The sequence below is a fragment of the Periplaneta americana genome, chromosome 7 (assembly GCF_040183065.1).
Source record: "Periplaneta americana isolate PAMFEO1 chromosome 7, P.americana_PAMFEO1_priV1, whole genome shotgun sequence".
Taxonomy (NCBI): Eukaryota; Metazoa; Arthropoda; class Insecta; order Blattodea; family Blattidae; genus Periplaneta; species Periplaneta americana.
The window spans coordinates 5,119,638-5,145,866 of record NC_091123.1 but is presented as its reverse complement, the minus strand read 5'-3'; the positions used below and the strand labels follow the sequence as shown (position 1 = coordinate 5,145,866).

At 35.9% G+C, this 26,229-nt stretch overlaps 1 protein-coding gene across 2 annotated transcripts in view; it reads left to right on the top strand.

The window, feature by feature from the left end:
• The window catches only part of Hpd (4-hydroxyphenylpyruvate dioxygenase), a 31,053-nt gene extending 5,158 nt beyond the window's left edge, over window positions 1-25,895 (top strand). For both annotated transcript variants that reach the window (XM_069830159.1, XM_069830160.1), the window contains 10 exons: window positions 5,080-5,184; window positions 5,586-5,711; window positions 7,939-8,028; window positions 10,309-10,412; window positions 12,038-12,115; window positions 13,044-13,158; window positions 14,919-15,038; window positions 15,906-16,028; window positions 17,954-18,070; window positions 20,579-25,895. In XM_069830159.1, coding sequence (XP_069686260.1) covers window positions 5,080-5,184; window positions 5,586-5,711; window positions 7,939-8,028; window positions 10,309-10,412; window positions 12,038-12,115; window positions 13,044-13,158; window positions 14,919-15,038; window positions 15,906-16,028; window positions 17,954-18,070; window positions 20,579-20,653 — 1,053 coding nt within the window. In that variant the 3' untranslated portion in view covers window positions 20,654-25,895. The remainder of the gene's footprint in view (window positions 1-5,079; window positions 5,185-5,585; window positions 5,712-7,938; window positions 8,029-10,308; window positions 10,413-12,037; window positions 12,116-13,043; window positions 13,159-14,918; window positions 15,039-15,905; window positions 16,029-17,953; window positions 18,071-20,578) is intronic.
• The last annotated feature ends 334 nt before the right edge of the window (window positions 25,896-26,229 follow it).

Below are 26,229 nucleotides of genomic sequence, written 5' to 3'. Positions count from 1 at the left end.
CTAAAATACGACCAAATTGAATAATACATTAATACATAGGAAAGAAAATGATATATTACAGGACAGAACATATTTTCGTTTAGTCTTTCTTACTTACTTACAAATGGCTTTTAAGGAACTGGAGGTTCATTGCCGCCCTCACATAAGCCCGCCATTGGTCCCTATCCTGAGCAAGATTAATCCATTCTCTATCATCATATCCCACCTCCCTCAAATCCATTTAAATATTATCCTCCAATCTACGTCTCGACCTCCCCAAAGGTCTTTTTCCCTCTGGCCTCCCAACTAACACTCTATATGCATTTCTGGATTCGCCCATACGTGCTACATGCCCTGCCCATCTCAAACGTCTGGATTTAATGTTCCTAATTATGTCAGGTGAAGAATACAATGCGTGCAGTTCTGCGTTGTGTAACTTTCTCCATTCTCCTGTAACTTCATCCCTCTTAGCCCCAAATGTTTTCTTCTTCTTCTTCTGCGTCATGAAATTAGGCCTTTTGACCTGTTTTCACATCAAGCGAAATTTAATGAGTCCTCCTCCCATCTAGTGATTGGGCGTCCAACGTCCAACACTTCTACGTCGTCTTGGTTTGTATTGTAGTAACTGTTGGGGAATTCTGTCTGTAGGCATTCTTCGAACGTGCTCATACCAGCCATTTCTCATGCTTTCGATTCTATTTGTTAAATTAAAAATATTTAAGTCTTTTCTAATATCTTCATTTCGTTTCCTGTCTAATATTGTCACACCTGCTATTGAACGCAAAACTTCATTTCTGCAGTTTCTATTTTTCTTCTGTCTGCACGATTAAGAGTCCAGTTCTCACTTGCATATGTTAAGGTAGGTACCGCCATCACTTTATAAAGTTTTAATTGTGTACTCTGTAGTGTTTTATTTTTCAATGTTCTTTTTATAGTGCCGCACATTCTGCAGAATTTATTTAATTTAATATTAATATCTTCTTTCTGGCAGTATGATACGTTGCATCCCAAATAATTAAAATTGTTCACCTGTTCTATTATGCTGTCATTAATGCTGATTTTACATCTCATATGATCTTTTCCGTTGAATGCCATTACTTTCGATTTGCGTTCAGAGATTGTCATATTGAATTTCTTTGCTATTTCATTTAGTTTGTAAACTGCTAATTGTAAATCCTTTTCAGAGCCGCTAAAAATTGTCTGCGAACAGTATAGTGTTTAAAATTTTATTGTTAATTTTAAAATCCGTAGTTAGTACTGATTGCCATTGTACAATTACTTCGTCAATGTATATGATAAAAAGTGCAGGAGATAATGGGCAGTCCTGTCTGACTCCTTGATTGATTTCTAATGTATTGTCGCTTATTGGGTCTCCTTTGTCAATAATTATGTTTGATTTGAAATATAAGGCCCGGTTGCAGAAACGCAAATCAAATCAGTCCCTGATCGCCAATCAGTTGATGTCTGATTTATTTGATTGTTCATTGCGTTGCACAAACGTGAATCTCCAATCAACTTGTCTCAATTTACTAATTGCTGATTTGAGAAAGAAATACATTTGACAACAGCGCTATTTAGCAACCACAGCCAATTTGATGCTCTTTAAAAGTAGGGAAACGAATGCATCAAGTGGGCGGTGACTAGGAAAACAAGTGAATGTTCAAGTGAATGTTTTGCTGTTTCGTTGCTTTTTGTAGAAAGGAAACAGGCGGATTCTATTTGTATATAGACTACAATATAGTGAAAAAAAAAAAAAAAAATGAAGCAAACACAAAAAAAAAACGTGAGGGGGCTTCTGTTGTGGGATTTGCTAGGAGAGTCGACAAGAAATTGGAATATGCATAGCCTCCATAACCCAAGATAATTCCATTTCTCATCTCTCTGTTTACAAATGGAGCTCGTAACCTACTCATTAAAAATACTGTGTTGTGTTGTCATGTGTAGAACCCTGCCAACGGGCCACAACATTGCAGAATTGCAGTGATGGTGTAGACTACATATTGCCTGTATATTCACAGAAAAGAAACCTTTTCTACTCCGATAAAGTTCGGCATCATTTCAACCAGGTGATTGGATGGGGATGTGAGCAGTCTATACAACCAATGTTAGGCTACTCTTGGAAATCCTGACATGGCTTAAAATTCTCTCTGGATTTCAAATCGTTCCCTGTTTGAAGTTTGGGGATTTATGAGACCGCCTGAAAAATTCCAACAGCATAAAATATCAGCATTATTAGAACTTGGTTCATTGGAGAAAGTGAAAGGTTTCGATTTGTCTGTCTGCATATATTTGTTTCAATTTTTGAAAGTAACAAAACACACGAATCCTTACTTAACCTAAATCTTTGCTCAAATTCTCTGTTATTATACATAAAAACAATTCATATCTATCACGGAAACGCCTTCTTCTTAATAATATTTTTTTCATTCTTCATCAGAAGAATCCATTATGTCGAAAACAATATTGTTAGCTGTAACTATTTACTATATAATTACACTAAAAAGGTAAAAAGGTAAAGGTATCCCCGTAACATGCCATGAAGGCACTTGGGGGGCATGGAGGTAGAGCCCCATGCTTTCCATGACCTCGGCACTAGAATGAGGTGGTGTGGTCGGCACCACGCTCTGACCGCCTTTAACCCCCGGGAAAGACCCGGTACTCAATTTTATAGAAGGCTGAGTGAACCTCGGGGCCGTTCTGAAAGTTTGGCAACGAGAAAAAATCCTGTCACCACCTGGGATCGAACCCCGGACCTTTCAGTCCGTAGCCAGCTGCTCTACCAACTGAGCTACTAACTGCATTATAAACAGAACAACATAAATAGCCTACTTGATCGATGATCAGTGACTTAACCAGAAAAAATCTGTCGATCAAATCTGATGGAAGACTGATCTCCGATCAAACACTGATTGTTCTTTCTGCAACAGAAATAGAACTGATGGCCAATCAAACCCTCCTTGATTGCCAATCATATTTTGATCGGTGTTTCTGCAACCGGGCCTTAACCAGCAAAAATCTGTTGATCAAATCTGATGGAAGACTGATCTCCGATCAAACACTGATTGTTCTTTCTGCAACAGAAATAGAACTGATGGCCAATCAAACCCTCCTTGATTGCCAATCATATTTTGATCGGTGTTTCTGCAACCGGGCCTTAACCAGCAAAAATCTGTTGATCAAATCTGATGGAAGACTGATCTCCGATCAAACACTGATTGTTCTTTCTGCAACAGAAATAGAACTGATGGCCAATCAAACCCTCCTTGATTGCCAATCATATTTTGATCGGTGTTTCTGCAACCGGGCCTAAGCTTTGTACAACTTTGATGATATGTTCTGGGAATCCTTTATCATACATTACTTCCCAGAGTTTATTTCTTGACAATCTATCGAATGCTTTTTCGTAATCGATGAAAAGTTTGCAAGTTGGTAAGTTGAACTCTCTTCTCTTCTGGATAAGTTGTTCTATTGTAAATATGGCATCTGAGCATGATCTTCCTTTTCGAAAGCCACATTGTTCTTCTCTTAGCATATGCTCGTTGATTATATTTAGTCGTCTAGTGATAATCTTAGCATATATCTTGTAAGCTATACTTAGTAAGCAAATTCCTCTGTAACTTGTACACTCGTGTCTATTTCCTTTCTTAAATATAGGGCATATAAGTCCTTTTTTCCATTCATCCGGAATTATGCACATTCTCCAACATACATTTATTATATCTAAGAATTTCTCTTTAACGTCTTTTGGAGCATATTTTAGAAGTTCAATATTTAAACAATCTATGCCTGGAGTTTTCTTATTTTTGAATGTTGTAAGAGCATTATCTAATTCTTCTATTTCGATAAGGTCTACATTCGCCAGTTCCTTTAATGTGGGGTCAGTGTTTACTTCGGACGTATTTGTCCATAAAGTTTCATAGTATTTAAGCCATTCTTTTCCTGTTATGTTATTTATTTTAGCCGTATCTTTTTCAGTCGAGTTTAGGTGTCAGAATTTTATAGGCTATATCCTGTGACCCATGGCAATCATATTCTATGTTTGAGATATAGTTATCCCAGCTAAGCCTTTTTAATTTCCTCACTTCTTTTTTAGCAACGGCGCTTCTGTATTTATATTTGGCTCTATCATCCTCTGATTTTGATTGTATATATTTTAGGTATGCTTTTTTTTATTTTCAATAATTTCTTGAATTTCATTATTCCATATATATAAACCCTTTTTTCCTCTTTTAGTTGATCTTGTCCCTAGGGCTTCTCCAGCAGATTTTATTATGATTTCTTTAAGATCGTGCCATTCTTCGTTAATATTAGTGCTTACAGCTCTTTGATCTATATAATCTAATAGTCGTAGAGAGTATAATCTCCTTACGCTCTCTTGCTGTAGTAGATGCACTTTGAAGTTTCTTTTCATTTTTGTTATGTTCCCTTTTCTCTTATAAATCCATTTATTTGGCATGTGAAAGGTGGAGATAACGATGAAATGGTCCGAACTAATATCGTATCCTCTGTACACACGAGTGTCTATTACATGGGGTGATAATTTTTTATTGCAGAGTATGTAATCTATTATTGATCTAGTGTCTCTCGCTGCCCAAGATATCTTTATGGCGGAAGAAGATGTTAGTTATTTTTAATTCATTAAAACTGACAAAATTTCTCAGCATTTTTCCATTCTCATTTAGCGTATTCTCGCCGTTACTACCAATCAGATTCTCTATAGTTTGTTTTCCTACACGGGCGTTAAAATCTCCTCCTAGGATTATAAAATCTGTCTTATTAAGAGAGTTCTTAAGGACCTTATTCTCAAACACCCTTAATCTCTGTTCCTCTCTCAAAGTGACAGTCCATGACCATACAGAACAACCGGTAATATAATTGTTTTATAAATTCTAACTTTCAGATTTTTTGACAGCAGACTGGATGATAAAAGCTTCTCAACCGAATAATAACAGGCATTTCCAATATTTATTCTGTGTTTGATTTCCTCCCGAGTGTCATTTATATTTGTTACTGTTGCTCCAAGAGATTTGAATTTTGGGACTGATTCTCGTTTAGTCTTAGATTATAAAAATTGTTATAAATTATGTTTGAAATTCACAGGCAGCGAGTTACTACTGCACAAGACTTGGGTTTGAACCTCTCGCATACCAGGGCCTGGAAACTGGGTCTCGCAAGATAGCAGCACATGCAGTCCGTCAGAATAAGGTAGCCATCTCATAGTGAGACATGTTAACCAATGAAAAAAACTCTTCTTTTTTTCTTTCTTTCACTTATATTATTAAAAATTATGAAAATAATTAGTAAAATGCATAACAGATTCTAAATTACTCTTATAATCCCATGAAGGTTATTTGTACTTTAATCAAAGGCCTGGGGGACTTTAATGTCTTTTTATTTGTTGCAAAGGAAGTGGAGCACACATGTATAGTACACCCATAAATCTGGAGAAGTTTCTCTGTACTCCAGTATAGGTATATGAGATGTGTTATTTTATCATACCCGAATATGTAATTCATGTGAAATGTAGGGCAGGATCTTATTTAAGCTCTTTCATATAAGAATGATCGTATAAACCAGTAACATACAGTATTTATTTTGTGTTCTAGATCATGTTTGTGTTCGTTTCTGCATATGAACCTGATAACAATGAAATGGGAAAGCATTTGATTCGTCATGGAGATGGAGTGAAAGATATTGCCTTCACTGTTGAGGATCTTGACTCAATTGTTCAGGTGAGTTCTTGTACTTCAAAAACCAGAGAAGCTGGTAACATAGAGACTCACAGAATTTGTTTTCATCACATGATATCCTATACAGAAGCTTGCTATTTATGTAAGTACTTCAATTTTAAAAAATTGTTGTCGATTGCAGAATCACATTGCTGTCGATTATTTTTTCTTTTAATATTTAACATATTTAAGACAAATTTCTGTTTAAAAATTCAGGGAAATGTTCATTGACAGTCGAGGTTACAAAGTGTGATTAAGGAGATCTTTTTTCTCTGAAAAAAACTGTAATCCGGGACTGATCATTTTAATGAAGTTTTTATTTTATGTGATTCCAAATCTGCAATCCAAGCCGTTGTCTCAACAAATGCACAGAGTAAAAGAATCTTAAAAACTCAAACGTATATTCACAGTTTTCAGGCCAAGAACATAACCATTTGCACTTCAGTGGATACCATATTTTGATATTTCTTTGTTATTCTCATTGCCTTTGCAAAGGAAAGACTAGTGTAGGAATATGATTGTAGGTAATTTAACAAATTTTAGTTGCTTATAATATGTACAACAGAAGAACAGGAGAACAGCAAGATATACTCTTTTAGACCGAAAAAGGAATGAAGAAATTTTAGAACAATTAGAAGTAGAGTCAGTAGAAGAAAAAATCACCAGATACAAATTCAATTGGCTAGATCATGTAAGAAGAATGGAAAATTCAAGAATCCCAAAAATTATGATGCAATATAAACCTAGAGGACATCGTCGACCAGGAAGACCGTTAAGAAGACTGCTAGATGGGGCCGAAACAGGTCTACAGAGGCCTAATTCGTGAAGGATGATGATGATGATGATGATGATGATGATAATATGTACAATGAGAAAATACACGGTGTTGCAAAGAAAGAAGAAGAAGAAAAGTAACTGAAATTATCTGTAGCTAGGACAAAACCAAGAGCTTTTGTCTGGTCATTCTTACACAACTACATGCCCAAATGGTGTCCGGCATTGTTCACTATGTACTATGATTCATGCAACCATGGCAACACACTGATATAAACAAAAGATAAACATTTGGCATTCATACAGTCCTCTCTGTAGATTGAAAACTCAAAAAAGTTTCATATCCATTGTTCAAGAATTAAAACAGAAAATCAATATCCCGAATTTAAAAGAAAACTTACAAATTAAACCAAACCCTTTAACTCTATTAAATATAGAATATAATCTAAATTTAACAGAAGAAATACTGAAATCAGAAGTAAACACTGAAATACTGAAACAATTGTCTTTAGAGACAATTAATATTAGGTACCCTCCACAAAACTGGCTTCATTTGTACACCGACGGATCCTTGATCTCCAGAGAACAAGGTGCCGGTGCAGGTGTTACGTGCTGTCTCTTCTCACTTTATAGATCTCTTGGATATGGAACAACAAGTTTTGATGGAGAAATCATTGCAATAAGTGGAAGTCTCAGGAATCTTCTATGCCACATCAATAAATTTAAGAATGCAGTTATATTGTCAGACTCCAAAGCAGCTATTCTATCAATAGTCTCTAAACACACACCTTCATCTCAAACAGCAGAAATAACTAAAATGCTCTCTCAATTAATATCACTCAATAAAAGAATTGTATTCCAATGGATACCATCCCATTGGGAATCCTGGGAAACGAGAATGCGGATGCTTTAGCAAAGAAGGGCAGCACTGCTACTTACAGACCTGTTACTAAATCTACGTATTACTCTGTGAAGAGATTTATTAAATCTACATACTTAGACTTCAACAAACAAAATTTGATAACACAATCGCAAGAGAAAAATTGGAACTCTCTGCATCAAAATGCACAGTTAATTCCCGATTTACCACGAAAATCGTCTGTAGCTGCATTTAGATTGGTAACAGGCCATGATTGTTTGGCCAAACACCTGCATAGAATTGGAATATATCAGTCCCCTAACTGCCCATTGTGCAACTCAAACCAAGAAATGGATTCGGAACACCTCAAAATCTGTGCTTCAGTGGCTGGTCATGATAATATCTTTGAAAAATATTGGAGTGCAAGAGGTCAAATGACTTTATTGTCAAACGCCTGGCATTGGAAAACAACAACAACATAAGATAAACACATACAATGTTCAGTACATTATTTTTTTATTATATTTGCAACACCTATGTGTGTCATACCGATACTTACGAGTATTTAATGGTAACCATTTTTGTTCTTTGTTTCAGAGAGCAAAGGAACGTGGAGCGAAGATTGTAAAAGATATTTGGGAAGAAAGAGATGAAGATGGAGTTGTGCGATTTGCAAGAGTGCAAACGGTTTGTATATCCTAACAATTAGAATTTTCAAAATTGATATAATTATTTACACCAACTTAAAAATTACTGGAAATTCATTTTGTCACTAATTGTAATAAAGTCAGGGCTAATGGCTAAACTAGTGCATGAGAAATTGAGATGATTTTGGAAGTGAAAATTGTCGAAATTATAAGGACATTTTTGTGTGTGAGATAAAGTTCAGGATAAAGTCCACATTAAACTCGCACATGAGAAAAGCAAATTGTAGGCAATAAAATGTCGGTTACTAACATCACTCAAAATTACATATAAATAAATATGCTTTAAATTTATTTTTAAAAGGCAGTTATTCTTAAAATAGACAGGAAGAGCTTAAGTAGATTAGATTAGATTAGATTTATTTATTTAACCTGGTAGAGATAAGGCCGTCAGGCCTTCTCTGCCCCTCTACCAGGGGATTACAACTATAATATGAACAATAAGATTACAATTAATATTAAATTTACAATTACAATTACAATAAAAATTAAAGTACGACAAGAATACCTGATTAATGAAAGCTAGACATTTTATCATAGAAGTTAAGAACAAAGAATATTTTTGTATTTACTAAATTACAAATTAAACCTACAATAACAAAATTCTATAGTGATGAAATTACCGGATATTGAGATATTTTGTGGTAGATTAAAAGAACTATTTACAAGAAACCATGTCTGAACGAGTCTCAATTACTGACCAAGTGCCTAGTAAGTTTATTTCGATGCTAGCAGGTAGCGAATTCCAGAGTCTTGGCAGGGCTATTGTGAAAGAGGATGAGTATGAGGAGGTGCGATGGGATGGTATTGTTAGTATTGTTTCATGGCGAGAGCGTGTGTTCAGATTGTGGTGGGAAGAAAGGTAAGTGAAGCGAGACGACAGGTACGAAGGAATAGAAGAGTTCAAGATTTCGAAGAGAAAGAGAAGTGAATGTAAATTTCTTTTCTTATCTAGTTTAAGCCAACCTATTGCTTCCAGGGATGGGGTAATATGATCATATTTACGAACATTGCTTACAAAACGTACACACAAATTATGAGCACGTTGAAGTTTCATTTTGTTGTCGCTGGAAAGGTCAGTCAGTAAAATGTCAGCATAGTCAAAATGGGGAAATACAAGGGTCTGCACAAGGGACTTTTTTAAGCAAGAGGGAAGATGAACATTTATCCTTTTTAGCACATGAATAATAGAATATACTTTTCTGCAGGTTTCTGTGATTTGCATGTCCCAGTTGAGATTATTATCCATGTGAATGCCAAGATTTTTTACCGAAGAACTGAAAGGGATATGCACTGTACTTACTTTAACGGGGGAAATGTCGAGGTGCTTTACAGCGTCGGTTTGCCGTTTGTGTCCTAATATGATTGCTTGTGTCTTTCCAGGATTGATATTAAGATGGAATTTCTTTGTCCATGTCACAATCGAGTCAATGTCTTCGTTCAATTTATCTATAGCGTCATTTATTCGATCTAAGCGGGAAGAGATGTAGCATTGAAGGTCGTCAGCATACAAGTGATAGTTACAATGCCTTACATGAGATGTAATATCACTGACATATATTGTGAACAACAATGGTCCGAGTACCGAACCCTGTGGTATACCTGATGTTATGTTAAGCCAGGAAGAGCTTCGATTCCCGGATACAACACATTGTTGTCTTTCCCGTAAGTAGGATTCGAACCAACTCACAGCAGTCTCTGACAAATGCAGATTTCTCAATTTATGGGTGAGCAGGTCGAAATTTACAGAGTTGAAAGCTTTGCTAAGGTCAAGAAGTGTTAGTATTGTTACTTTATTAGAGTCGATTGCTTCATGAATGTCTTCGGTCACTTTAAGTAGAGCAGTGCTTGTGTTGTGTCCAGCTCTGAAACCTGACTGATACTTGTCGAATAGTTTGTGTTCGTTCATGTAGTTAGTAATTTGTCTGTGTACGATTCTTTCCAGTGCTTTTGATATGGCTGGCAGGATACTGATTGGTCTATAGTCGTTAAGTAGGCAATGAGGCAAAATAAAAATTCATCCTAAGACTCCTAAAAACCTTTAAAAATATTTAAATATATAACATTGACAAATTATAATAACCCAGTAATAAAAAGCATTTTGCTATGCTTTCATTGAACACTGAAAATATGTTACAAGATAGCAATTCTATTGTCTTTAATGTTTAACGACTTTATGCTTAAATGTATGTTACCTTGTCAGACACATCTTACAAATGTGTACTTAACATTTCTTAACAAACTTCTTGTTTGTCTATTTCAGTATGGAGACACAACTCACACATTCGTTGAACGAGCTGCTTACAATGGACTGTTTCTGCCTGGCTTCAAGAAGCCATTACAAGAGGATACTCTGTGTAAAAAACTGTAAGTAACCCATAGCAACCCCAAACATGGACAAAACTTTCTTTTGTTTGTGCCATATTGAATAAATGTCTTGAAATGAAGAAGATATTAAATAAATAAGTTAATGCAAGTATTATTATTATTATTATTATTATTATTATTATTATTATTATTATTATTATTATTATTAAATAAACAGGAATTTGTCACAGTGGTTAACAATGATTTTATTTTACACATAATTCGGGAGTTTTTAATACACAATAAATCTTTTCCTTCACTAACTGTAGACTTATATTTTTCTGCCAACTTGTCCTGCACACAGTTGTGAAATGCTTCCCCTTCACGTCTCTCTCTTCTTCTTTTTGAAACAGAAAGTGAAAATGGAGCCTACATTCTTACAGTAAAACAGGGAGATTTTTCTTCATGAAATGTACTAAATTTAACATACTATAATTTGATGATAATGATGATGATGATGATGACGACGACGATAGTAATTGTGGTGGTGGTGATAATAATAATAATAATAATAATAATAATAATAATAATATTAATATCATTATCGTCAAATTACAGTATATTAAATTTACTGTATTATTATTATTATTATTATTATTATTATTATTATTATTATTATTATTATTATTATTACTGGCATTACTACTACTGCTGCTACTACTACAACAACTACTACTATCTTAGGAATAAAGTTAAGGGGTTAGGTACAGCTTACAGCAGTAAAATTTTGGAAATATTCAACATTTTTTTTCCTCCATTACTGTATCTTGTACAATAATGAAAATTAGTAAGTGTAAAATACTGTACTTCTGCTATATGAAAAAAATATTTTTACGATTAAAAAAAATTATTTAATTTTTTTTTTTTTTTTTTTTTTTTTTTTTTTTTTTTTTTTTTTTTTTTCAAAATTCTGTTCACTGTGCAGTGATGAAGTGTTTTGCACATATAACTCAAAAACTATCCAACATTCTGGATGAAATTTTTTGTGTGTATTTATGTACTATGTCATATCTACAATATGATGCAAGATCACTTCTCTACCTTTGATAGATTGTCTGATAAAAAATTAGTTCATTAAAAAAATGGCCAAATATCAGTATTTTCTTCCAGCACAAAATAAAAAAAATATTGTTTATTAAGGAATGTAGTTGAAAGAGTATGATATTGTAAACATGAGTTTCAGCAATAAAATAAAAGAGAGAGAACATGAAAAAGTTAACAAGTTTATGAGTTTTGAGGGAAATGCTTCATCACTGCACAGTGAACTATCACCATTAATGAATCTCGAAAAAAATGTATATAAATAATTTTTTTTAATCGTAAAAATATATTTTTTTTCGTATAGCTGAAGGACAGTTTTTTACACATACCAATTTTCATTATTGTACAAGATACAGTAATGGAGGAAAAAAAAAATGTTGAATATTTCCAAAATTTTACAGCTGCAAGCTGTACTTAACCCCTTAATAAAATAACAATTTTTATGTGTTAAAATAAACAAAGTTGTAATTACCTAGTTGAATAGTTTATTTTAACACATGAAAGTGGCTGTATTAACTGTATTCCTAAGTGATATGAAGTGTTAAAAGTGTGTAATCAAGATGATTTGAATTTCATGTCTACAGACCACCAGCAAAACTGGACTTTGTGGATCATGTAGTTGGAAATCAGCCAGATCATGGCATGGTGCCTGCAGCAGATTGGTAAGTTCACTGTCAGATCTATACCAATAATTTCTGTACTGTATTTATTTAGGTAACATATGCCATTGTTGTGAAAGATATAGTACTTCCAGATAATTACTCTTTGCTGATGACATAAGTATAACAGTATCAAGAAAAGATTTCGATCTTGGTGAAATCCTAGGTTTACTTACTTACTTGCTTTTAAGGAACCCGGAGGTTCATTGCCGCCCTCACATAAGCCCGCCATTGGTCCCTATCCTGAGCAAGATTAATCCATTCTCTATCATCATATCCCACCTCCCTCAAATCCATTTTAATATTATCTTCCCATCTACGTCTCGGCGTCCCTAAAGGTCTTTTTCCCTCCGGCCTCTCAACTAACACTCTATATGCATTTCTGGATTCGCCCATACGTGCTACATGCCCTGTCCATCTCAAACATCTGGATTTAATGTTCCTAATTATGTCAGGTGAAGAATACAATGCGTGCAGTTCTGTGTTGTGTAACTTTCTCCATTCTCCTGTAACTTCATCCCTCTTAGCCCCGAATATTTTCCTAAGCACCTTATTCTCAAACACCCTTAATCTCTGTTCCTCTCTCAAAGTGAGAGTCCAAGTTTCACAACCATACAGAACAACCGGTAATATAACTGTTTTATAAATTCTAACTTTCAGATTTTTTGACAGCAGACTGGATGATAAAAGCTTCTCAACCGAATAATAACAGGCATTTCCCAGAAATCCTAGGTTATGTATGATATATCACATCTCGTCAGAATACGCTGAAGTAATGTTCACTTGATATGGAAACTATAATCACTCTCAAATATTTCTTTCCTGCATTCTCTGAACTATTGTCCCAATGCTGGGACGCAATCACTGTGTTGCGAAACGAATGCAATATACTCCTGTGTAAATATATTGACAATAACTGTATTGGTTCCAGGTATGAAAGGAATCTCATGTTCCACAGATTCTGGTCTGTGGATGACTCTCAAATCCACTCACAATATTCTGCCCTGAGATCCATAGTTATGACGAATTGGGAAGAGACCATCAAGGTACGAAGTAAACAGCTTCTTTTGTAATAATTGTTATTTAGTTTATAAAGCCTATTGATTAACTAATGAGGCCATTTGAGAGAAAATAGCAAATAGGTGGCGTGGTTTCGTGAGTAGTGATGGCAGTGAAATGAAATTATTAAAAAAGAAAACTTATCCTGGCCTTATAATTCATCAGAAATCTCAAAGATATGCCCAGGATTGAACCCGTGTCTTCTTTGGTGTCAGGCAAATGATTGAATTATGTGTAACATTAGTTATGGGAAAGCTATTGATTTAATTGTCAATATGCTTAGTAATTTAAGAGAGCAGTGTATTATGATAATAAATGATTGAAAAATTTTAGTTTTGTCCTACAAATGTATGCAGAGAAAGGTACTGGGTATCTCACTCCAAGACAGGATCTCAAACAAAGAACTATGCAACCGCTCCAGCAACGCGGATGTCTTGGAAAGGGCAACAAAGCTAAAATGGAAGTGGGGAGGACACATGGCAAGGCTAAATCCAGAAAGATGGACGTACGCAACTACAATGTGGGACCCATACATGGGGAAGAGAAGACAAGGACGACCAAGGCGCAGATGGGCAGACATACTTGCAGCGAGGGCTGGAAAACGGTGGTCAAGAATAGCAAGAGACAGGAAGAAGTGGAAGGAATTAGAGTAACACTTAAGTGAAGTGAACATTGTACAATCTAAAGTGTAAACAGCTTGTAAGAGGAAAGTTAGTGTCAGTGATATATATCAGAGTGCCACAAGTCTTACTTGGAATGGCTCACCAAGTAAGTTACATCGAGCCACTTCTTTCTTAGGAGGCCTTTGCCCTACACGGGACATTACCAGGTTATTCATTCATTCATTTATTCCTATATATGTGCAGAAATTTGAGCTGAACAAATGAAACTTTTTGTTCTGCAAAGGAATTTTACAACGTTATATTTGTTCAGATCAAATTTCTTCACATTTAAAGGATGAAACTAAAATTCTTTCAATAATTTATTATCATAATGCACTTACTTACTTACTTACTTACTGGCTTTTAAGGAACCCGGAGGTTCATTACCGCCCTCACATAAGCCCGCCATTGGTCCCTATCCTGTGCAAGATTAATCCAGTCTCTATCATCATATCCCACCTCCCTCAAATCCATTTTAATATTATCTTCCCATCTATGTCTCGGCCTCCCAACTAACACTCTATATACATTTCTGGATTCGCCCATATGTGCTACATGCCCTGCCCATCTCAAACGTCTGGATTTAACGTTCCTAATTATGTCAGGTGAAGAATACAATGCGTGCAGTTCTGTGTTGTGTAACTTTCTCCATTCTCCTGTAACTTCATCCCTCTTAGCACCAAATATTTTTATGCACTTCTGTCTTAAATTGACTGAGCATATTGAGAATTAAATCAGTGACTTTCCCAAAACGCGCTATGAAATATTTCATGTAAAACAGTTTTTATCTCGAAAAGGAAACAAAGACGAGCAAAATTGTATTAAACTTTTTTGTTTGAAATATCTCAAAGAATAATCTTCTGAAATTAATGACATTGCTTACAGTTCACCCTGTATGACTGAAAATAAGAGACTCGTTATTTTTCTGTTCTATTTTTTAAAGTAAACTTTTTCCGATGTGCCTGAATGTGGGAGGACTGCGATATCTAGTGTTGGTTCCCCCCAGCCATTCCTTAAATTTGTCAAACTGTCTTAGTAAAGCGTTAATATGTATTAAAAAGTGAGTTTTTTTTTTTCTCTCGCAGATACCGATAAATGAGCCAGCAGAAGGCAAGAAGAAGAGCCAGATACAAGAGTACGTAGACTACTATGGAGGGGCAGGAGTCCAGCACATAGCACTGAACACACAGGACATTATCGGCGCGGTAAGGAAGCAGTGGTCAACCTAAATTCATTATCTCATTAGGAAAGTGTGTCTCAATTTCCATAAATTTTATTATTAAGTTATTTGTCTGTTTAATTTCTGAATAAAATGTATGTTGGGGCTGCATCCATTCTCTTGTGCTATATATCACCATCATTATCCTCAGTACACAATTAAATTGTAAACACACACCCTACTTGACTTCTTACTACCCAACACAAACGCACCTTCCAGAAAACCAACTCTAGAAGAAACCTAAAACAACTCACTGGTTCTGAAAATGACAAACAGCGCAGCCGAAACTAGTCAACTAAAGTCATTTCCAACTTAGTCCCAATTTAACACTAGGAAGTTGTTACTAGAACTAAATCTTAAGTTTCTAGAATAGCCTACTACAAGCTGGGTAGAGTTGGGACATTATTAATTACTCCTACGGCAGTGTGAGAGATCAGAAGGATGACTGCAGATATGAAACTGATGTCAAGCGCGAGCATTTCTAGTCTTTAAACGACTGTAACAGTGACATAGAATCTTTCTTAATGTATGTCTGCATGCATTTCTGTAAGCAGAAGTTTTCTAGATGCTTGACATCCCTGATCTACAACATGAACTTCCAGTTTACTTTCCACCTGAAGGGAGCCTTTGCAGTATCAGATATTTTAGTAATTTCTCTTATGAATATCTTTACTGGGTTTGAACTTGATACCTTTGGGTGTAGAGGGAACATTGGTTGGCCACTTTTTTTTTTTTTTCGTTGTTGGTAACTCTATAGCATCTATTAGATGCTTTCTGGTTGTGCTAACACGGAGGCAGTCTTTTGTCCACTAAATTCAAAATGTTTAATGTGAAATACTTTTCATGTCCACAGATTCGAAACCTGCGTGAGCGTGGACAGGAGTTTCTGAAAGTACCCAACACGTACTATGACACTCTGAAGAAGAGGCTGCAGGCAGATAAAGTGAAGCTAATTGAGGACCTCGATATTCTTCAGGTATGTGAATAGTGCTAGAATCCAGCCCATCCGTTTGTTATTTCGAAGAAACATTGCATGTTGTTGAGGAATATTACAGATTGACCATTTTCTGAAGGTCCAAAATGGTACATCTATTCTCAAACATTTATTTATTGACTTGATGCAATAAAAACAGCTTAAGACATTCATTTTCTATTTTTAATATTGAAATCTCAAATACAAACTACTCGGAATTAAAAAGTTAGTTATGAATTACAATATATTTCAATATTTGAGTCACTTTTGTGCCATCTACATTTATATTATTGTTATTTATTTTACTCAACAAAAGGAATTACATGAAATGTTTCACTTAACAACTCCACTGAACTGTACTCATTTTTAATTTTGCTTCAGAAGTATTTCTCAGAACTGCCAATCTTTTAGTGTTTGTTTTTTTCGTAAGAACTAATATAATTTATGTCATTTGTTCTAATTATGAACTTGGATCTGAGTGTAGAAATATTTAACGAGACTTTTCAGAAGTCGAGACATTGTTCATCATGGAAAATAATCTTTCAACAGTTGTTAAAGTGTCCAGAAAACACAAAATAACTTGTACAGCTTTTGATAGGAGATACGAAGGAATATTTTTATTATTCATTTTTGTGAAGCTAGTAACCCAATGCTGAAAAGTTGGGACAGTGCTTTGAAAACATTTAAAAATAACTCGCTAACATTAATAGCTCACTTGCAAACGTAGTATGCTTGCAACATTACCACGCTGACCAACGCAGAAAAAGAGAAAGACATAGCTGCCGAAAAAGATAGTGAAGTACTGGCATTTTACAAATAGTGTGTGTGTGGAAAGAATTGCAGATGTGACAGAGGAAACCAAGAGAAGTAAGAATAAAATAGACGGAGTTTGGAAGTTAAGAACAACTCATTTCCTTGCTTTTCCCACTGAATTTACATATGTACAAGGTTATTACATTTTACATTGCCACATGTCATCTGTATATTGTAAATGTTTAGTCCTTCAACTTACAGAAACATTTTGAAACTTACTTAATTTCTGGCTTTTAAGGAACCCGCAGGTTCATTGCCGCCCTCACATAAGCCCGCCATCGGTCCCTATCCTGAGCAAGATTAACCCAGTCTCTATCATCATATCCCATCTCCCTCAAATCCATTTTAATATTATCTTCCCATATACGTCTCGGCCTCCCCAAAGGTCTTTTTTCCTCCGGCTTCCCAACTAACACTCTATATGCATTTCTGGATTCGCCCATACGTGCTACATGCCCTGCCCATCTCAAACGTCTGGATTTAATGTTCCTAATTATGTCAGGTGAAGAATATAATGCGTGCAGTTCTGCGTTGTGTAATTTTCTCCATTCTCCTGTAACTTCATCCCTCTTAGCCCCAAATATTTTCCTAAACACCTTATTCTCAAACACCCTTAACCTATGTCCCTCTCTCAAAGTGAGAGTCCAAGTTTCACAACCATACAGAACAACCGATAATATAACTGTTTTATAAATTCTAACTTTCAGATTTTTTGACAGCAGACTGAATGATAAAAGTTTCTCAACCGAATAATAACAGGCATTTCCCATATTTATTCTGTGTTTAATTTCCTCCCGAGGATCATTTATATTTGTTACTGTTGCTCCAAGATATTTGAATTTTTCCACCTCTTCAGAAGATAAATTTCCAATTTCTATGTTTCCATTTCGTACAATATTCTGGTCACGAGACATAATCATATACTTTGTCTTTTCGGGATTTACTTCCAAACCTAATTCTTTACTTGCTTCAAGTAAAAATTGAAAAAACTGGACAAAATAGGAAACCGACAGGATGGGCAGGACAACATTAAAAAACGGAACCGTCCTGGCAAAAAGGGGATGTATGTTAACTCTAGGAAAATACTTTATAAGCTTGAAATGTAATTGTTACAGGAGCTGAACATACTCGTGGACTATGATGAAAATGGATATCTGCTACAGATATTCACCAAGAACATGCAGGATCGCCCAACACTCTTCCTTGAGGTCATACAGAGGCATAATCACAACGTAAGTAAAGCAGTGCTAACAAACAAGTAAAGAATCTTAATTTATATGTGATTTCATGTTTTTTTTCTTTGTATTCTACAATTTTTTTCTTCGGAATATGTATGGTAAGACTTTCCTGTGTTAAATTTCAACGCACCTCGTTTACATGTTTCGACCTATTTATGGGTCATCCGAAGTGATACAGTGTTAAAAGTTGTGTAATCAAGATGTAGAATTTTTTTCTTCCTAATGGTGGCTACATGACTGTTCATCATTCATGAAGTCAGTTGTGCATCTACTTCACTTGATCTTATTACTTATTCCTTTCTGATCTACATGAAACTATACAGTATGGTTTTTGATCGTATTATCGATTTTGAAAGATGTACCAGTAATGTGGTTAGTTTTGGAACAACCAATGTTTGATGAAAGAGTAATGGAATGGAGAAAAATTCTTTCTGGCGCTGGCGCTTATTCCATCGGATCCCGGCCAACTAGTCACTCATTACGAGTGCACCTCAGCACATGTGTGGACTGAAGTCCTAGGTTCATAGATATCTATGACGTAGTGCAGAGGGCGGCCACTAGAGGGAACCCAAGAGTTGGAACTTAAAACTGAGACGATTCTTCCGACGCCGGGGTGGAATCCGGTGTGGCTTAGTGGATAAAGCGTCAGCACGTAGAGCTGAAAACCCGGGCTCAAATCCCGGCGCCGGAGAGAATTTTTCTCCGTTCCATTACTCTTTCATCATATGATGACGCAGAATATCTGCATGGAAATATCATATGTACTTCGGTACATTATAATAATATATATAACCAATGTTTGATTTAATAGATAAAGAAAGACAAGTGTACTGACAAACACGTCGTTGGAAGTATTTTAATTTATATTCAGTACCACCTCATTCTAGTGCTGAAGTCATGGAAAGCATGGGGCTCTACTTCCATGCCCCCCAAGTGCCTTCATGGCATGTGAAGGGGATACCTTTACCTTTTTTTTACCCTTTATTTTTGCAATTCAAGATAATTTTGTATCATATTCACTAGAATATACAACTAAGCGAGGACTAAGTTACAATGATTAAAAAAGTAGTACATAAATGTAGAATATTTTAATGTTCAGAGTTGCAGTTGTGGGAAAATATTATGGAATACAAAGCTACTTGAAACTGAAAGAAATAAGAGCTCTATGAGTGGTAAAAGACAAAGTCAACCACCAATTACCTTCATTAATAAACTCACTGAACTACCAACAGTACAACACAACACTCAAAATTAACGACATTGGAAAGAAACATGGCACTTCACCTGCCCAAGCTAAGCAACTCTTTTTAGAAGAAATGGTGGTGGTGGTGTTGTTGTTGTTGTTGTTGTTATCTAATGCCGGGCTTTGGCAACGAAGCCATTAGCAGAAGAAGAAATGGTGTTACGTGTTGTCTCTTCTCACTTTATAGATCTCTTGGATATGGAACAACAAGTTTTGATGGAGAAATCGTTGCAATAAGTGAAAGTCTCAGGAATCTTCTATGCCACATCAATAAATTTAAGAATGCAGTTATATTGTCAGACTCCAAAGCAGCTATTCTATCAATAGCCTCTAAACACACACCTTCATCTCAAACAGCAGAAATAACTAAAATGCTCTCTCAATTAATAACACTCAAAAGAATTGTATTCCAATGGATACCATCCCATTGTGGAATCCTGGGAAACGAGAATGCGGATGCTTTAGCAAAGAAGGGCAGCACTGCTACTTACAGACCTGTTACTAAATCTACGTATTACTCTGTGAAAAGATTTATTAAATCTACATACTTAGACTTCAACAAACAAAATTTGATAACACAATCCCAAGGGAAAAAATGGAACTCCCTGCACCAAAATCCACAGTTAATTCCCGATTTACCACGAAAGTCGTCTGTAGCTGCATTTAGATTGGCAACAGGCCATGATTGTTTGGCCAAACACCTGCATAGAATTGGAATATATCAGTCCCCTAACTGCCCATTGTGCAACTCAAACCAAGAAATGGATTCGGAACACCTCAAAATCTGTGCTTCAGTGGCTGGCCATGATAATATCTTTGAAAAATATTGGAGTGCAAGAGGTCAAATGACTTTATTGTCAAACGCCTGGCATTAGAAAACAACAACAAAAAATAAACAAAAAATAGCCAAAGCCCTAATAGTTAAGAATATACAGGGCTTTCATTTCAAAACTTCCAGTCTAAATAACTCATTATTTAAATTGAATTTATTTTAAACAAAAAAACACGTCAATTTAGATATTGAAGGGAAAGTCTGAAACCAAGTTTAATTGCATTTTAGATTTCACCCACCCAGCCACCCCCTTTTAGAAATTTCAAATGGCACACCCATATTTTTATAATTAAATATGAAAGAGTATTCAATTGCTTATACACCTCATTCATTTATTTCACATCTTTTGATCAAAATAAATGCTGTCATGCTATAATCCAGAGAACTACAAAGGCTTTTATTAATGTTTAATACTGCATTGTTGCAGGGTTTTGGAGCTGGCAATTTCAAGGCGCTGTTTGAAGCAATAGAAGGTGACCAAGCCCAGCGTGGGAATCTGTGAATGCTGCACGCTCTCCAACAATAAAGACTGATCTTTCTTTCTTCTCTCTCTCACTTTTACATTCTTGACAACAAAATATCTCTTTATGTAAGTGATACTTACACTCACCTCGAATGCCTGCCATCTTCCATGGCTGGAATAAGGAATAATTGTGATAAGGTTACAGGTATGTGAATGATTTTATATTCAAGAACATAACTTGTTTTATGCTCGACCATGCCGAAATGTAGTAATTATACACCTGGTAGCAGCCCTTTAATGGACCTCATTAAAGTACACCTATTCATTAAAGTTCAGGTGTTCCACCAATCATGCCTTCTTTATAAATTACCAACATGGAAAATGCACCGTGCAGAATGTCGGCATAAATAAACTGGGAAATATGGGGAAGAAATAGCACTATACCTCAATCTCCCCAACTCCAATTTATACACAGGCCACTGTTTTCGCAAGAGTTCTGCGACAATTTTAGTAGACGCTGGCGGCGACATCACAACATAGAATCGTCATGGAGGCTGGAAATCCAATACTGTCGCAGAAGGTTATGTTGAAGAATCAATCCAAAATAAAATTGAAATCTCAAATACAATATTAAACTCAGTCGAAAAAAACAACACACAAATTAACATCAATTCACCGTCATCTTCCAGCCTTTCACAAAGCACATTCCTGCAAATTCATTTCACCAGTTGCACAATAAATCACCTATATTTGAAATAAAGTCAGTTCTGTTACTATAATAATTAGCGTTAATTGTAAATAATATTCAAATAAATTCAATTTGTCATCTCGTTTTTCAATCTAATTCAATTTCAAGGTTATATCAAGATTAATGTTTATTTTACTCTCTAGATTATATCAAGGTCAATTTCGATATTTGTTTCTCGGAAAAAATCAATACTTTCGCGTCTGCGCACATCTCACAATTTACGAGGTATTGCACAAGGTCAGTTCCGTTCCTCAGTCAGGTAAGAATAACATGAATACTTATGAAAAATTTCAAGTTAGAAATATGGTCGAGCATAAAAAGGCGTATGAAACTTGCCTATAATGGTAATTAAGACGCTCGTATGAAAATTATGAAACTCGCTTGTGCTCGTTTCATAAACATACTCGCGTCTTAATTACTACCATTATAGGCTCGTTGCGTAATGTACTATTTAGATTAAAACTTCAAAGACTATGATAACTGACACAACAATAATGAAAGCATTGTCACCAGTGCTGTAGTTGGGAAAATATTTTAAGTGGAACTCATCTTACAGCCTATTTCAGAAGACCCCAGATTGCCTCACATGTAACTCCTTTCACTGGGTGTCATTCCCTACAGGGTGTTTCATCTGCCATCTCGCAATCTCGATTGTACATAAGGTGTGGATTGAGTGGAGAGCCAACACTGCTTACAAATGTCGACCCACTTGCCTATGAGACTAGGAGAGCATTTCTCTCCTGTGATATTACTTCAATCATTGTGCTGAATGATCTTTTGCACTTCGATGTTGAAATTGGCAGTGTCTCGTTTGTTTGTTTTAGAAATTTCAGTTCATGTGTTTGAGTTTCACAGTCAATAAAGACACAGAAAACAGTTATGAACAGCTGCTTTTGTGGCAAGCGAAAAATATCGTAGAGTCCGTACACACTTTTGTCAACTCCAGTGATCAATCTCAGGAGGCCAGTTTTTGTGTTAACTAAATTCAGGTCATTTACATGTCTGTGGCCGGGAGAAGAACGGTCTTAAGTCAATTTTATTTGAAAATAAGATTTCTATATATTCTGAAAGCGGAAACAATTCTCTCAGTGGTGGTTCCTCGGGGGAGGGAAGGGAGGAACGTCCTCCTCACATTTTCGTCTTTTGAAAGTAAATACCAAATAAAATATGTGCCTTGAAATTCGAGGAAGATTCGATAATTTTTAAGTTCACAGCTATAAGAAAAACTCGGTTGATCGAGTTTTAAACGACGCGCACTCATATGCTGCTAGAAAACTGTGAGGAAGATGCGAGATTGTTTGTGTGGAGGAAAGCCAATCCTTTCCTCCTTTACTGCAGTTAACACACATAGACAACAGTGCGCTAGCGGCCAGAGAAAGAAGCAGAGTTTTAAAGCAAGTAAATGAACGGAGAGGGAGGAGATCCTCCTCTGATTCAGCGCATGGGCGGGAAATAGAAACCGACTGGTTGTGCAGCAAGCTCGCTACCGCTGCCGTCTAACGATGTTGCATTCAACCAGACTATAACACATCTGGGAGGAGACACAACAAAAACAGTTTTAACGCAACGCTATCAAAGACACCATGTAAACTTTTTTTAAAATTATAAATCAAAAATATTATTCATTGCACTTTATATAGGCTACTATTCATGGTTTGAAACGTTCGTGGATATTTGAAAGTTAAAGTCGGGTTTATGTAAAACAAAGAGGAAGTAGTTCTACGTAGTTGGCCCCTGAAATTCACTTCTATTCATTGTCTACTAGACAGGACAACAGCCAAGTTGTCAGTTTTGTACAAATATATTTGAAATTGAAAGTACTCCAAACTACATTATTGTTAACATAAAAAATTAATCGGCCACCGGCAGCTTTGAACAATAATGGTAATATGACTTTACAAGAAGTGACATTCTTCAAAAGCATGTGATACTGAACTTGTAAAATGTACATGTGGCAACACAGACCACGTGGGTAGGTGCAGTGTTCTCGCTTTCCTAACAGATTATTTTTCATTCCCATTTCTGTAAAACGGTTCCAGTTACGTGTCTCTTCCAACACGCGTGATGCTGTAGTGTGCGTGAAAAATGCTATGAAGTTGTGAATTTCCTTGCAATTGTTAATTTGTGTAATTATTCAACAATGAATGGATGTGAAAACATAATATATTTTGGACAATTTAGGAAACTCTGTTTACAAAAACAGATTATTGCCATACAAAAGGGAAGGCCAACCCCAACACTACCTGGTCTTACATGTATGCATGTAGGCTAATTTGTAGCATGTTTCTCTCAAGAATGTGTCATTTTGCGCTGTTAACTTCTTTCCTCCTCTTAAGAAATATGCAGGAGCCGCCACTGAATTCCTTACAATCTAGTAAAACTGTTAAAGTCAAATAAGACTCCTGACTGGATTTATAGAGCGTTACCAAATGTCCTAAGTACTTTTTGAATCGAGCACATACAGAATAAAGGACTTAAGAATATTTAATGCTTTATTCCTTACAAACATCACATGTTTTCTTTCCATGCTTTCTTATTAAAAAGGTCTAACTTGTATTTTAGCCATTTTATCACATACTGATGCCCTTCCCTTTTAAAACTTTAAGCACCAGGGTAAACAGTCCTATAATTGTTCAAGACCCATTTTGCATTCCTAATAATTTACATTTCTCATTTATTTTGACATGAAAAAGGTATTATGTTTAAATAGTCCCTTCTACTCAGTTTGGCTTCTAGTCTTAAAAGGGCTTAAGAGCGGCTATTTTTGGAAATAATCAAGAAAATTGTTAAATGAGCAACATTACCTGTTTTAGAAGAAATATAAACAAATAATATCCAGGAAAAAACTCTTAATTAAAAAACTCCATAATTGACTCCAATTTCAATCTTTCTACTGCTCTCCTGAAAAGTATAACATTTTTACTTAAGACCTTTTTCCTCCCAGCCACAGATGTAAATTCATTTGTTCATCATTTAGCGAGAAAAAAATGTCAATTGGTGACACTGAAAATTGGCTATCTTGGCGGCATTTTTTGAGACTAACTTCACCTCTATACAACAGAGTGCATTCTCTCTCTGCCTACACAACACTGGACTGTATAGAAAAAGAAAAAAAAGGAAGATAGACTGCTCACATCTCCATCTTTTCTTTCCATTTGGTATTTAAAGGAAGCCTACCGTAAATTGACTTGTGTCAATCCGTCGTAAATCTGCTGTAGCTGTCTTCAGGTGTTTAAGTAAACATCTCCACAGAATCGGTGTACTGACTTCACCAAATTGTCTGTTATGCTGTCAGGAGCAGGAAATGGATATGGACCATCTGGCAAGGTGCACAACCCTTCAAATAGGTCACGACATCACGTCGAAATATTGGGAAGCACGGAGAATGACTTCGTTGTTAAATCAAGAGCATTAGATACATACGAGGCGTGTTCTTAAAGTAAGTTCCAAAAGGGTGTAGTAAGTAAACGGGAAAGTATTTACAAACCACTTTAGTTGCATTGTATTGCCCACACTTCAATTTCTTCTCAACATAATTTCCACCATTATTGAGATATTTATCGAGTCGTGGCACAAGTCTTTCTATCCCCTCATTGTGGAATTCGCCCGCCTGCGATGTGAACCACTCCCGCACTGCTGTTATCATTTCATCGTCGCCATCAAAACGTTGACCACCGAGGAACTTCTTGAGGTGCAGAAAGAGTAGAAAGTCACTTGGAGCCAAATCCGGGCTGTAGGGGGGATGGTCAATTTGTTCCCAGCCAAATTTCGAGATGAGATTTTGGGTGTCGTCACCATCAAAACGTTGACCACCGAGGAACTTCTTGAGGTGCTGGAAGAGATGAAAGTCACTCGGAACCAAATCCGGGCTGTAGGAGGGATGGTCAATTTGTTCCTGTCCTCATGATTTTTTTCATCGACAGCACGCACCAAATTGTCATTGACCAAAGATGGCCGACCGGTATGCTGCTCGTCATGCACAGAGACGCGGCCCTCGTTGAACTTCCTAACCCATCTCCTGACCATTCCATCACTAATGGCATCATCACCATACACCTCACAAAGTTGACGATGAATGTCAGCTGGTTTGATGTTTCTCGCATTCAAGAAATGGATGACAGACCGCATCTCACAGTCAGTGGGGTGCTCGATCACTTTAAACATTTCAACTGATCACAACTAACCACACACACGGACTGAAGCTGTGAAACTGCCTGAGGACTGAAGAAATAAACACGCATGCGCAAAAAACGATTGCAGTGATGCGACGGCTATAATTGAAAACGGAACTTACTTCAAGAACACGCCTCGTACAATATATATTTATAAAAAAATATTTAATGATGGTAGTTTTCACTATTTTAAACAGGAAACATCTGAATGAGAATGTATAGCATTGCTAGATGGCTATTCAATAATGTTACAACATTCCTAATACCAGCAGGATTATATGTTACGATTTATGTTATTATGATTCGTTATTAAATACAGTGTTCATGAATATTATAATGGAAATATATTGTTGTTTTCCAATGGCTGGATATTGGCCTAAACCATTAATCCTCTTCCTTTCCAATACAATCCTGCAAGATCTTGTCTTACTTGTTCTCCTTCATCAAGTTTTCTGCATTACAGGAAGTGGACTTTATTTATAACTGCATGGCTGTCACAAGCAGAAAGATATACTACGGTAACAACTTATTAAAATAGAAATAAATATAATAAGAACAAAAGAAAGAGCAAGTTTTAGGTGGGCCTACCCCTCCCCCAAACCTCCTTATGACATTGATATTGCAATTTCGATTTCAGAATTGGCAGTAAAATTCCTCTGGATCAGCATCCAGAGCTGTAATTGGGCATGGGTTCG